This window comes from Rhinolophus ferrumequinum, chromosome X (genome assembly GCF_004115265.2).
Source record: "Rhinolophus ferrumequinum isolate MPI-CBG mRhiFer1 chromosome X, mRhiFer1_v1.p, whole genome shotgun sequence".
Lineage (NCBI taxonomy): Eukaryota > Metazoa > Chordata > Mammalia > Chiroptera > Rhinolophidae > Rhinolophus > Rhinolophus ferrumequinum.
In genome coordinates, this window is record NC_046284.1 from 50,851,953 (window position 1) to 50,866,400 (window position 14,448).

General features: G+C 42.8%; 1 protein-coding gene across 2 annotated transcripts in view; it reads left to right on the plus strand.

Annotated features, from left to right (window-relative positions):
• Positions 1-4,621: 4,621 nt before the first annotated feature.
• The window catches only part of SLC25A53 (solute carrier family 25 member 53), a 47,685-nt gene continuing 37,858 nt past the window's right edge, over positions 4,622-14,448 (plus strand). Inside the window, exons 1-2 of one of the 2 annotated variants that reach the window (XM_033119734.1) lie at positions 4,628-4,746; positions 12,782-12,926. Coding sequence is in view for 1 of the 2 variants with exons in the window: in XM_033119714.1 (XP_032975605.1) it covers positions 4,735-4,746 (12 nt within the window). In the remaining variant the exon portion in view is untranslated. Of the gene's footprint in view, positions 4,747-12,781; positions 12,927-14,448 lie in introns of both variants that reach the window. The other variant, XM_033119714.1, reaches the window with a different exon arrangement.

The window sequence follows — 14,448 nt, forward strand, 5'->3', positions numbered from 1 at the left end:
GCACGTACCCCAGCCACTGTGAGAGTTTACATCCCCAAATGTTCCCATGCAGACCTTTATATTTTCTATTTCTTACAGAAACATAGCAGAAAGACGAAAGGAGCCACCATAACAATATTGAATTGCCTACCTTTGAATTTCTTTTCTGTGATAGAAAAATAATGGATTCTTAATGACAGCCAAACACAATTGCTAACTGATGCAACATATAATTTATAATACAGTGAGATACAAGATCTAAAAGAGGCATGTATAAAGACTTATGAGTGCCCATTAAAGGAAAGGATGAGTTCTGCCTGGGAGAAAGGAGATTGGGGAGGGATTCACAAAGGGAGTGATATTTGACCTGGGCTTTTAGAATATATGCAGCTGTCTACTAGGCTGGAAAAGATGGGTATTTTAGATGAAACTGTGCAACACTGAAATTCCATATAATTTCTGTGGTAAAACTGGTGAATTTGAAAGATAAAAGATGGACTTAGAAAATGTTTTTGATTAGAAATGAATCATGGGACATTACTCATAAGCAATCATGGAAACTCTTAATGGTTGATGGCCAAAAAAATTTTTGAGAAATATCAACCAAGAGGACTATTATAATAAAATTTACATATTTGCCCTCTTATTCCTGAAGAGAAAATGAGACATATCGCTCCCCTATATAATTCTATCCATCCTAATGTTTAAGTACTTTAAAATTTTAAATGAATGGGTAATTCACCATTCTTCAGTTGCTTTTCTTTCTCCCCCCTTATTTCCGCCTTCCCCCTCCCTCCGCTTCAAGCGGTTGTTTCTTAGTCTAGTTGTGTAGGACACAGCTCCCTGGCCCAGGCAGTCAGTCGCCAGTCATCCGTAGGCTGCTCACAGGAGCTCACAGTAGCCGCTCACAATGGCTGCTGGCCACTCAACACCGCACACAGGAGCGGAGGGCGGCTCACAGCCGCTGGCAGCCCAGCTCCAGGGAGAGCTGTTGTTCACAATCTTAGCAGTAAATGGCGCAGCTCACTGGCCCATGTGGGAATCGAAGGAGGCGACCTCCGGGACCTCCGTGTTAAGAGCACAGCACCCCAACTACCTGAGCCACGGGTGGGCCCTTTCAGTAGCTCTTAACAAAACTTCATTTAACCATTGTTAGAGGTAAGTTAGGAAAGTCATATCTCTTCTTGTACATGTGTGTTAAGCAAGTAAGTATAGTATTCTTTCCTATGCTATATTGACAGTCTTGTACACAACTAAAATACTACAGAAGACCTATAAATATTTCCATTTATTTGGCTAATGTAAAAAGGGCTTTTCAGAAACAACCAACATTTCTCACATCAGTAGAAATTTTTAATTAATGATATTTTCTTATGAAATAGAGAATGTTTATTTCAGTTACATTGGAAAAATCAAAAGCAACCAATTAAAAGACCCTCCATAATCTGAATTTGTTTGGAGGGAAGACATGATCAATATATTTTGCTAAATAACAGAATATTTAAAAAGAATTAAAATAATAAATTATAATATACCAGGGGTACCAAAAAATGTATACACAGGACTTGTACTCATCTTTTGTTATCAGTATATATTACAATTTTTATACAGTTTTTTTCTTTCCTAAAATGTATACAATTTTTGGCACCCTCTGTATAAATAAACATATACAAATAAATAAAAGTAATAAATAATTAAGGGAACTAATTACGAGAGGTCATACAAAAAGGAATGTATTCAAATATACTAAGAATTAGGTTTTCAGATATGTTTGGGTTCTATGTTTAGAGAATGAGGGAAGAAGGATAGGGTGGTGGTGGGGGGACTAAGGCAGTTGGAGACCAGCTTTAGCTGGACCCCACAGGAGCACTGGAGTAGGATTTGCACCACAGAATTGGTCCATTTTGAGGTAAGGTGGCTGGCATTATGTACCCTCATCATCAGTCAATCATTGGCTGCAGGTTGCAAGGGTGTGTGGGCAGTGGGGGTGTCATAGAGTTGAAGCTCTTGTTCTGCAGAGTGCAATTCTCCAGAGAAAGGAGCAGGTGTAGTTAGTAGCTAGCACCCACAACTACTGGGGGATGGGTTGTAAAGGGGGCCTGAACTCGTCACCCACAATGTACGCACACTACTGTATAGAAGCACTATTATATGTGTGTTAAAACCCTAGATCAGTCTTTAAGAGTCATATAACTGAAACATACTATAGAAAGCATTACAGAACTTGAACATTTAAACTATATGTGACATTTTTTTCTAAAAATATGTTATGAAAACAATTAGGGATGTTGGGAACACATCCCCCGTTCTAACACTCGGTGTAGGAATATCTGCTACCCTCATCTACCCTCTTTGCTAAGCAGCTGGTGTAGGCTTCCGTGATTTTTGCCCAGCAGTGAAAGAATCAGGTTGGTTAGGAGAATCTAAGGCAGATGAAGTCTCTGGAATGAGGATATGGGGTTTAGGGTGAAAGGAGCTGTAAGGGCAGGGTCTCTTGTTTGTGTCTGAGATCTGCCCCTCAACCTCCCCTTCTTTGTTTATTTCTACTGTTCCTAGAAACACCCATGTCTGCTTGTTTTCCTTCTGTCAACACTTTTGCTTTGCACCAAGATTTTTATCTTTCCTCGCCTCTGGAACTGAACTTCTCCCAGCTTTACTCCCATATTGACATTTTCTAATAGTTTGATAGCTAGAAATATGGAGAAAATTAAAAAGCCTTCTTATGTTATCTCTCTCCCTTTTCTTTTCAAACTTATCCACTTTAAGTAAGATCAAGCCCAGTCTGGTGTGCTATTTTTGGGTTTTGGGGAAAAAAAGACAAGAAGTTGATTCTTCTGCAATTCAAGCCCAGAGGTGTGCAGGGTAATGGATTCTGAAGTGCCAAGAAGGAGTGAAGAAGGTCAGGGAGCTACAAAGGTGGTACGGGGGTTGGGACAAGGCAGTGCTTGGTTTACCTTAAGCAAACTGGGGTATTTAGCTTCTCCTCCTTCCCCAGTCCCTTTACTATCAATAGTCCTTCTCCTGAAAACACCATTCTGGACTGCCTGAGGATAACCTGGGAAGTGGCAGTGGGTGGGTGTGCAGCAAGAACAACAAGACCCTGGGTACTGTGGGCTCTGAGGCAAAAGAGGGAATGCCTTTTTTGTTTTAATCTGGGAAAGAGAAGATCTCCCTGTGCTCTTGGGCTGAGGTAGAAATACCTGATTCTATGGACTGCTAATGTGGAAATTACTACCACTTTGGGTGGAATCAGGATAGTATATTAAAATCTCTTAGTGCTGTGCTAAAACAAGCAAAATCTTTTATAATATCCAAGCTTTGCAGAATGGCTGGGTGAGGTGGGGATCCTGAATCTTTATCTCTGGTGGCCTTAGGCAGGATAGGCAGTAATGGGGCATGTGGGGCACAGTGGGGCACAATGAATGAGCGAGCTGGTTATTAAAGTTGCTATTTTAGTCATCTCCTTTTGCTGCCAGCCTTCAAGGGAGAGAGACCTTTCCTTTACTGCCTGCTTCCTTTCTGGTTCTGAAGAGAACCTAGCCTTCCTGACCTGCATGGATCATGAGGCAACTCTTCGGGAATAGAGAGCACTAGAAAAGAATGTACGGCTGTTTTCTCAGTAATATTGGAGAAGGGCCAAGACATATCTGAGTTTAAGTCTTGGCTCTATTTGTTACTAGCTCTGTGACCATGGGCAAGTCATTGAGTTATCTGCTCTCTCCCTGACCTGAATTTTCTTAGCTGCTTTAGAAAAACAAAGAGGGGAAGGGAGGATAATACTTGTAAGTAACTACCACCAATAATTGTGAGAATTAAACAACAACAAAAAAATGGGTTTGGAGCAATTAATTATAAAAGGCAGGCTCCCGTTCGTCTCCCCAGCGTACGCTTTCATTTTTCATCAGAGGCTTCTTCTCCCCAGTTTGCAAACTGTTTTCTTGAATAAAATTTCTCCTTTCCGCACCCTTGATTTGGGACTTTTATTGACGTTAGATTGATGGCAGTGAAATTTTGTTGAAGTAAGTACCACTATTTTACCCACTCTACAGATGAGGAAGCCAAGGAATAGCGTGCTTAAAACACTTGCCCAAGATTCCACAGTTAGATAACGGTAGAGATTCAAACCCATAAAGTCAGGTTCACAAAGTCTGTGCTTGTAACTACTGAGGTATGTATGCAGTTAAGTAGTCAGACAAAAGAACCAAAAGGAGACGGGAATGTAAGGTAGAAAGGGCGTAGGTTCAAGGTGAACAGTCAGAAATTGCAAATTTAGAGTTTGGTTTGATTTGGAAGCTTAAAGGCATCATTATGAACCGTTTATGTTGTTAACTTCACAAGTTAAGCTCCTATTTAAAAATGACTGGGAAGTTTACAAGTCAACTTACAAGCCAATTGAGAAAAGGTTCAATTGATGGCTATGGCTGAGGACAGGCCTAGTCTTTTGTCTTTTTACAGATAGGTGACCTGGATCTCCGAACCAAGCACTCTGCGCGCAACAGGGGGATCGACGGACCTCTGAACATGGACGTGAAGGGGTTAAAGCCAGGGTAGCTGGTAAGGAGAGCGGAGGCGAAGCGGATTGTGGGAGCTCCGTCGTACGTCGCCGCTTTGGGCGCCTGGGAAACATCCCGTGCGCGTCTCCATTATGACCGCCTTTAAATGCGGGCTGCCGGCAGGCTGGGGTCTGGCTATTGCCGCTGCAGGTGCTCTCCGAGGCCGTAAGGCAGGAGCCGTCGGCCGCCGCCAGGAGAGCAGATGGGGCGCAGGGTTTGTAGCACTTCTTTTGGGCTAAACGCATACACACGTCCTGCCTCCAGCCGCGCAGGGAAAGGGGAACGGAAGTAAGAGGGGGTGAGGAGTAGGGGGAACTGACAGATTGTCGGACCCGGCGGCGATAGTTGATGACGTTGATGACATAAGGGGGGGCGAGTAACAATGTTGTGTAGGTGTTGTCGTTGATCTGTGTGAATTTTCTGGTTATTTGGGGATAGGGAGGCAGCGAACAGGTGAATGACAGGTTAAATGAGGGTGACAACGTGTTGGTAGCTGGGCACCAAACGCATATGAATCGTACCTATACGGATGGTTTTATTGGAGTTAATTTATCGGGGCCTTGGTTTCAGATTCCACTTTTCATGGATTGATTGATCCGCTTTAACAAATTACCAAGTACCTGCGCTGTGCTGGGTACTGCAATAGAGGCTGGCTCTAGATGAGGAAAGAAATGAGACAGCCTTTGTCCTCAACATTTACAGCCTGTCAGTTACTATATGCATTTGGAGAAAGGCAATTGCAGTACAAGGAGGTAAAGATAGATACATCAGGTGTTTCGAAAACCTACTGGGGGACACCAAACTAACCTGAATGTGCGATCTGGGACGGTTTTTGATGTGGTGATTTGACATATATTTTGAAGATACTGCTGGTTTTTGGACCACACTTGGAGAACTACTGGTCTAAACAGAACTAACATTAGTGACCTAGAAAGGAGGACATCTTTAGGGAAGACTAGGCACACTCCTAAAGGTTAGACATGCCTGAATTAAGTCACAGTAGATCTGAAATAAAATGGCTTTGTCTTTGTTGTCCATTCATATGTTTCGAATGGACGAGCAAAGATGAGTCTTCCTGAACTAAGCAAAGCAAGGTTTGTGTCAGTTTTTTCTTCACTCAGAGGTGTCAGAGTTCCTCCTACCATAAATTGTTTAAAAAAGCAAAGTAGACATTTTCTTGCTGAGTTATATTCATGTAGCTAGTTGTTTACAGTGGAACTCACACCCCCACTTGTGTCATCACCAAAAAAGAGAGATGTTGCTCATTTCCGGTAATAAATTATGTTTGAAGTTAAAAAATGAAAAGACAATTATGCCAATCTAATTGATAGAGAGAAATTAGTATAAGGAGCCAGACTTGAGAAAGTGTAATGAGTAGTTGTTTTTTTTTTCACCTTCAATGAAGCCCCTCCCTTCTCAAAAGAAATAATTAGTTTGTACACCCTAGAGCACAGAGGGAAACAGAAATCTTACTGTGCCAGAGTTTAACTTGAAACCTTCATTTAGGGATTGGCCTAAACAGTCTCCTGGAGGGTGGCAGTCCGGAGTTCTACCTACTCTCCAAACCCTCCCATAAGCCCAAAAAAGGCCAGGACACATTTTCAGAAATGTCACCAATTCTAGACTCCTGTCAATGTTGGATTCCAAATCTCTCCCCATGCCAGTTACAAAACAAAACAAATAAAACCCAAAACCAAGCATGCAGATACACATAAAACAAAAAAAATCCAAACAAACTGGCCTGGTCTATTACGAGCCTTTGCAGGGGCCAGCAAGATGCTAGGATGACCAGTGCCCTAGATGTTTCAGAAATCTAAGGATCTGTCATATTCACATTTCAAGAGAGTCAGCAGGACACGGTAGGGAAAGAAAATGTTTTATTAGCCTCTTAGGGTCCCTGGTGAGGTCTGAAAACTAAAGTGACAAAGACAGATTAACCGGAGAGAAACAAACAAGGTATTTAATATAAGTTTTATGTGACACAAGAGCATTCATAAGGAAATGAAGACTCAAAGAAATAGACCTGAATATTTTATGCTAGGTTCGATGAAGAGTGGACAGTCATGGAGACATAGGAAAGGTTAAAGAGTGTGAGGTAAGTGTAGGAAACTGGGGAAAACTTTGCAAGGCCTGTTTGTTAGGATTCTTCTAGGCGTCCCTTTGCCTATAGAGATAAACATGCTCCTTCCTTCTGGCTTCAGGGAGGGCACCTCTCACATGAGGGCTGTATGACCTATTTCAGGGGAGAAGTGGGGCAGGAGGTCAAAGTGACCCTCCTGCTTCTGCTATTTTCTCAAACTATTTCAGCTTAAAATATTCAGTATGCCAAGGTGCCATGTTTTGGGATAGCCTGTCCTGAACCTCGTCAACACTCACACACGTGACACTTGAATATTAATCAAATTTCACATATGGTTGGTGAGCCTCTCACTTATACGTGTGCCCTGATTCCTCCCCTCCACACCAGTTCTCATCTGTACCTAATCCATACCTAGTCTTACAAACAGGATAATTTCCTATAAAATGTGAAGAGGTAAAAGAAAACAAACCTACGTTTTAATTATGCATCACTGTGCCCTAAGTGATTCCTAAGTAGGAATGATTTAATTTTCTTGTTTGAATACTCAATATCTCGTGGACCCTGTGAGTGGATAGATGGATGCTAATGAGAATTTTGTGTCACGCGTGTCAGAACAACAAACATGATTACTCCAGAATTCAAATTCAGACAGGATTGTTTCCAATCCACATTTCCTGCTTGCTACAACTGATTCCCTAAACAACTTTAAATCAGTATGTGTCTCTCACCTGAAGTGGAGTGGGGTTTCAGGTCTGGCAACTAACCACAAGGCTGTGGGAGGTTTTTGCTTTATTTGAAACAATTTGAGGATGAGAGTCCTTGCACCAAATGAGTGAGAACCATAAAGGAGAAGGAAAAATGGTAGTTATCATAAATAATGTCACATTTTTTTCTTCACAAAATAAGATTTGAGAAAAATGAAGAACTCACTAGGAGGAGGAGGCAGAAATATTTTCTAGAATCTGGTATCTGCAACTGCTAAACCAGTTGCTGGGTGCATACCTATTGCTTTTCCCACAGCAGAGGCTCCAATACCCATATGTGTTCAGTCAGGTTGCCTTTATGTCCTGTCACCGCGTTGGGGACAGGGCAGCTATCGCCGCTGTTATCACAATAACCTGTCTGCGCTTGATAAATTGATAAGGAAACCTGGAGGACCCTTATCTATCTGTCTGTCTGTCTGTCTATCTATCTATCTATCTATACAATAGGGGCATTTTAATAGCTTCTGGAGCTCTAAGGAGTTCATATAAATTGTCTTCCAAAACTGCATTGTGAAAGAGCCAAACCCAGAGTCTGACTGAAAGCTGGAATTCAGATCAGAAATGACTTCAGCAGAAATGTGTTTTCTAATTTCAAGGTCCTTAGAGGAGTTATCAGTGCCCTCTAGCCAAAGGCCACCAGGCACATACCTGTGGTTGAACAAACAGGGTTGATTACTCAGTGCGTGGAGGGAGAATGCACACCATGGGGAGTTTAGGGGGGCATCTCACAGGTGTTAGAAAGGATTTATTACAGGATTGGGACTTGTGTTAGATGACTTGGGAGAGGGTTTAAAGAAGGGAGGCTTTCTCTGGATTGGATTCTGTTAGGAAGTAACAGCACACATGTGGGGGTATTCTGTGACTGGGCATCTTAGAGGATCTCATTAGGAGCATAGACTAGAAGGAGGCTAGTTGGTCAAGTGGCAGCAGTTGCTATTAGCCAGGACAGGAAGACGTTTGGTCATTTTTGTGGTTTGGTCAAAGTTCATGTTTTGTCTCTTTTCATTCAAACATGATTGTGTAGTAGTCTTGCTTTTGTCTTGGTCACTGTGGTCACACAGTGGCCTTTTCTGACGTTGCTGGTCTGTGAATTATTTGTGTTCATCAGGAGAGCACCTAGGCCTAGCTGTGAGGACCAAGCCAGCTCCCAGATGTCAGTGGCTGCTTTTCTCCTCAAAGTGATAAGTGCTGGGTCCAGCAGCCTGTAGGAGACCAAATTCCCTTTCTGCCAGGAGCCATATAGAGCAGAGAAATGGTTCCATGTGCTGAACAGGAAAGATTGGGGGCTGGGTGTGGATGAAAGCATCTGGTTACCCCCTAACAGAACTTAGGAGCCTCAGTAAAAATAGTGGTCTCTTGAGGTTGTTTTTCCTTAAAAAATAAGATCAGAGAGTATCCTTAAGCAAGAGAAACAGATGGGAGAATGTAGCAGATTGTATTTTTTCAAAGATGGCCACAACAGTATCTTGCATCCCACACGCTCTGTGACCTTGCCACCCTTCCATTGAGAAGTAGGGTTGATATTCCCTCTGCTTTGAATCTGTACAGACTTTGGTTGTACTAACACATAGGACAGGGAGAAATGAGACTCGGACTTCTGAGTCTAGACCGTAAGAGGCAGTGCAGCTTTGGCCTTATCTTCAGGGACATTGACCTTTAAAGTCCTGAGCTGCCATGTAAGAAGTCTGACTACCCCGAGGCTGCCATGCTTTGAGAAATCCCAGGCCCACGCTAAGGCCACCTATAGGTCCTCTGGGCAGCAGCCCCAGCTGAGGTTCTAGCAAATAGTCAGCATCAACCAGGAGACCTGTGAATGAAGACACCGGGGGATGATTGGAGCCCCCAGCTGAGGCCCCAGATATTATGGGACAGACAGACATAGGCCGTCCCTGCTGTACTCTCTCTGAGTTCCTGAAGTGCAGAATCTGAGAGCAAAGTAAAATGATTGTTTTACGCCAGAGTTTTGGGTTGGTTTATCACAAGGCAATAGTAACCCAAACAGAGATAGGAAGTTTGAGTAACACAAAAGAAATGGCGTTAAAGGAGCAAGGAAGGCACTGTTAGTAGAGGGAAAATAGGCTAGTGACAAAGCATTTAGCTTTGCTGCTGCTGAGCTCTTTGGTCCCAGAGACCCCATAATGGACAGAAATTGAACAGAAGACAGAAGAGCGGAAAGAGAAGTTGCTCAGTATGCTAAAAGAAACTTCTGCAAACAATGGCACCTCTTTTTAAAGGAAGATCTTGAACTGTTTAATCATTTCTTTAACTGAACATCTTGACTAAAACTAACTGGAATGTGTGGGGTTTTTTCCTAAGGAAAAAGTTCTTAATATCAACACTGGCAAACTAGTCAGTAAATAGCAAGATGTAATCTTGCTTATGGTAACAGTCCTTTGAGGATATCCCGCTAGTGGATTTCAGTCAATTATCTTTGAGTTATTTATTTTTAAAAAGTTTCTACTTTGATGTGGTTACATGAAAGCTTGCCTCAGTATACCTTATTTGAGGTGTTGACATATGACACCTTGATGGAGTTAGTGTTGAAACTGGCTGTGAAGACTGTCAGCTCTTCAATTTTCCTTGGTAACAGTACTTCGTAACCAGAGGTTAAGGGATGTTTGCTCTATCTCAGTGCACGAGTATGGGGTCGGAGGAAAACATGGTATTATTTCCAATGACATGAACCGGAGTTTCATTCTTTTCATTGGGCAGAATCTGGTTCACTTTTAAATCCTCCATATGTGTTTTTATACGTATACTTTGTGGACGTATTTTATGCACACCAATAGCTCTTGCCGGGTAACTTGTTCTATCTGTAAGTTAGAATAAAAGTCCTGGTACTGCTATTGGAATTGTGTAATTGATGAGCACTCAAGGATACTAGTTATAAATGTTGAGTGCAGCGACCAACTGACCTCATGATTATGGGCCAAGTATAAAATGTCTCAGTCTCTTGTTTCATGGTAAAATTTCATGTGAATTGGTGTTTGGCTCTTTCACTGTGTTCCGGCCACACCGAACTACTCTCTGCTTCCCCTTGGGAGCCTTGATCATCCCTCTCCTGCTACTGGATCTGCTTATTCCCTCTGTACATTCTACCTTGAAAAGTCTTCCTGTCCATTCACATTGACCCAAGTCTTATACAACACTCAAGGCCTAAAGTCAGTGCCCCTTGTTTGGGAACGTTTTAGATCTGTCCTCCTCTTCATCATCTTTTCCTGTCGCCCTCAGTTTTTCATTAGAGTCCTCTGGGCACGTGCCTGGCCTTCCTACTGGTCTGTGAACCCCTGGAAAACAGGGTCTGTATTACATTGATTTGGGGGTCCCCCACAGCTCCTAGATGGGTGTTTTGTTCATCTTCAGACTGTGCAGAAAGTGCACCTGAGCCCGGAGATGCTAATGAGGATCATACGTCTCTTAGTGGCAGAGCTGGGGCCGGAACCCAGGTCTCCTACTTCATTGCTTTGATACTCTCCACTGGATGTAGGAGAGGGACAGGGAGGCAGAAGAGCAGGAGGAAGCAGTGTGCTTCATAAGGGCAAAACTTTGTTTTGTTCCCTGCTGCATCCCCAATGCCTAGACCAGTGCCTGGCATATAGTAGGCACTCAGTGAATATTTATTGAAATAACGAGTGATGGCAATAGGCATTAATGTATAAGGATGGTAACAACAACTTTTAGGGGCGTGGATATTGTTTACTTATCACAAGTTCTTATCTCATGCACATTGCCTCCATGCGTGAAAGGAGAAGCACAGAGCCAGGAAACTCCCGTTGTTTCTTTGCTGGTATTTTTCCACTGCTCGCTTGTACTACTTATCTTTCCCTGGTAGCAGTTCTGAGGACAGTGAGGTAGCTCCCCCTGAACTCTTGCATTAGTGTTTTGATAAAAGAAGAATGTGATGTGCTGGGCACGAAATGTCTTCATTTTATATAAAAATTTTCTTGGGAAGATTAGTATTTCACGTTTAAAAACCCAGCTCATTGAAATGGCGGCCTTTTATCAGCTTTGCTATCTGGTATCACACGGGACACTGTGGCTGGGGTCTAGGGTTGCTCAAAGAGGCACTGCTGTCTCAGTGGAGCTGACCTACATAAGGAGGCCATCGCTGTGGCTGAAAAACAAGAAATAGGACGGATAAAACCACGCACCTTTAGTCCCTGTACTCACTGGCCTGTGGTCATCCTGGTGACTTCTACCTCAGGCCTCACTGAGAGAATCCCCTGCCCTGCATCGGAATCCTTCCTCCCTTGGTGTGGTGGTCTTTTTATTTCTTGCCTTTGCTTATTGGGTTGTGAAGAAGATATCTTTTCCTTAGCTCTAGTCCAGTCTTTCCTCTTCCTGATTCCCACTCTCAGGGCCAAATTGATTGGAACAAATTTATAAAGAAAAATTATCCCCTGTGTTGTCTGTGGTGCTTGAAGGTACAGTTTCTAAGATTTAAAATCGGGGACAGAACGAGTGGGAATAGGAAACCCACTTTGGCTTCAAACTAGTCCTAAGCCACATGATTTATAAAAACCCTCCATCTGAGGAGTTAGCGGGGCTTACCCAGATCAAGAGCACAGACTCTGGAGCAAGACTGCTTGTACTGGAATCTGGGTTCCACATACTCTAGGCTTTGATGACCTTGGGCAAGTTCAGCTCCCTGTGGTGCAGTTTCCTCATCTGTAAAATAGAGGGTTATTGGGGAGGTTGCAGAGTTAATATAGGTAAAGCACTTAGGGTGGTACCTGGCAAACAGTAAGTGCTGTTTAAATGTTAGATATTTATTATAGCTGTCATTGTTATTAAAATAATTAAAACAGACCCCTGTGTGTATGCACTATCAGAAGCCTGGAGGGGAGACATGAGTGGCACCCACATGTGTTAGCAGATAGGTGTTAGAGAAGCAAAACATGGTGAACAGACCTGAGGAAATTAAGGGATTTTGTCTAGGAGAGAGTTTTCAGGAGTTCTATTTTGGTTGTCTTAATCGTTTACTAAAAATAAATTTTGGGGAGCTGACAGATCACACAGTGACAGTGCTCTTGAGATCGGAGTTTTTGATGAGCTCCAAGCTGTCCTGCCCCATCCAGTGACTGCTGGACAACTCATTTTCATAGTTTACCATGGGTGCGAGGCTGCTGCTTTTCAAGACTACCATTGAGCAGGGGAGAGTGGAGTGGGAATAGGGCAAGTTAAAAGGTCCCAAAGATCAGTGTTCTTAGCAAGATTTAGCAGTTTTCTTACGTAAATGCTCCTCGGATTGTTGCAAGCATTTGGATCCTTTCCAGAGTTCTGAAAAAGTTGATTTTAACACTTTTTCCCCTGTGTTCTCATTGGTTGGGAGGAGTGGATCTTCAGAGGTTATTACTGTGCTATTCTGAAAGCCCCTACTCATAGATTCTTTTTTTTTTTTTTAGGGTGCAATCCCTAAAAGCCTTGGTGTGTGCATATTTGAGTCAGAACTTCTTAGTGGACATCAGGATTTGGACTAACAAAAATGCTGAAGGCAGCCTCTTCTTGTCTTCAGGACTTGTGTCCTGGGGCTGCGGCTGCACTGTGATCGTGAGTAGGCCAATGGGTAACTACTATCAGTAGCCAGTGAGATTGTGTTTTTGCCTCTACTAGGCTGTTTCTTTCTATGTTCATATACCCCCTGAAAACCTTGAGACATATTGAGCTAATTTTCTTCTCCAGAGATGGGCCACCAGCTCCCCTTTACTGTTCACTATTCTCCAGAAAGTTCATTGGACTTGGACCTTTCCTTTAGAAAGAATTTGGGAGTGAACCGTATTAAAAACGGGGAAACAAACATTTGTTGAATGAACCAGTGATGAGTGGTGGGCTAGAGAAATCAGGGAAAGCTTCCTGCAGGAGGCATGAGATTTGACCTGGTCCTGTAAGAATGGGTATGTATTGGTTAGTTAAAGAAAATAGGTGGTGAGTAGGAAGCAGTTAAATTTAATGCAACCAACTGAGATATCTGTAATGAATTCCCCTCACTGAGCCACTGCAAGAATAAATCCCAGGCTTATCCCTAGAAGAAAGCCAGAGACTAGGTAATGATCAAAAAATGGGGCGGGGGCAGAGGGGGACAGTATATCATAGTGGTCAAGAACTCAGGTTCTGATGTCAGACTACTTGAGTTCAAATCCCACATTTTCTGCTTATATGTTTATTCGTATGGCCCTGGTCAACTTACTTAACCTCTCTGGCCCTATTATCTTTATCTGTGAAATGGGAAAATCCACCTGCCTCACAGATTTGGTGAGAAGATGAAGTGGGATAATGCATCAACAGTGCCTTACACAGAGTAAGTACTCACCACAAGGCAGCAATACTTTTAATCTGTGAGTCCAGCCACAAATCCAGATACCCAATGTACAGAGCCTGGAAATCATGCAAGTGTGGTCAGAATCGAGACTGTTTTTGAGTGCTTACTGTAATTGCTTTATTTATGTTCTGTTCACCTTTAGAATTTGGTAGCATCTTCTTGGAAATACAAGCATGTTTCCATCATCTTAGGAAGAATCACATAGAGTGTTTTTGTTTATATTTGCAACAGAACATTAAAGCAAGAGCACTTACTTTGGGGGCAGAGGATGCAGGGTTGCAATAAAAGCAGGGAGCAAGCAGAGAGAATCCCCAGGGACTTGGTGAGATTCAGAGGGATGGAGTCAAGTTCTTCATCAGTGTAACCTCTCTCAACAGAAGGTCGCTGCCACCAATCTAATGCCAACAGGAGTCCCCAATGTGGATTGTGGTAAAAGGGGAAACTTTATTCAGATGAACAGTTTGCAAACCTGGGAATCATAGCCTCTAGTGGAAACTCAAGGTACACTCCACAGAGACAAAGGGGAGGCCGCTTTTTATGGAGAAAGTCTCCCCACCTTGGTCCCTGATTGGTCTATTTTTATGTAAATGAGGAATCCAAATTAGCACAATCTGATTGGTCCAGATAGCATTGTCCTGATTGGTTGGCTTCATGTGTTCTGATTGGTTGTTATGGAGCCACTTTAATTTGTCAGTATAGATGTAAATGAGGATATAGCTGCACAGTTCTGATTGGTTGGGGTAGGTCTTAGCC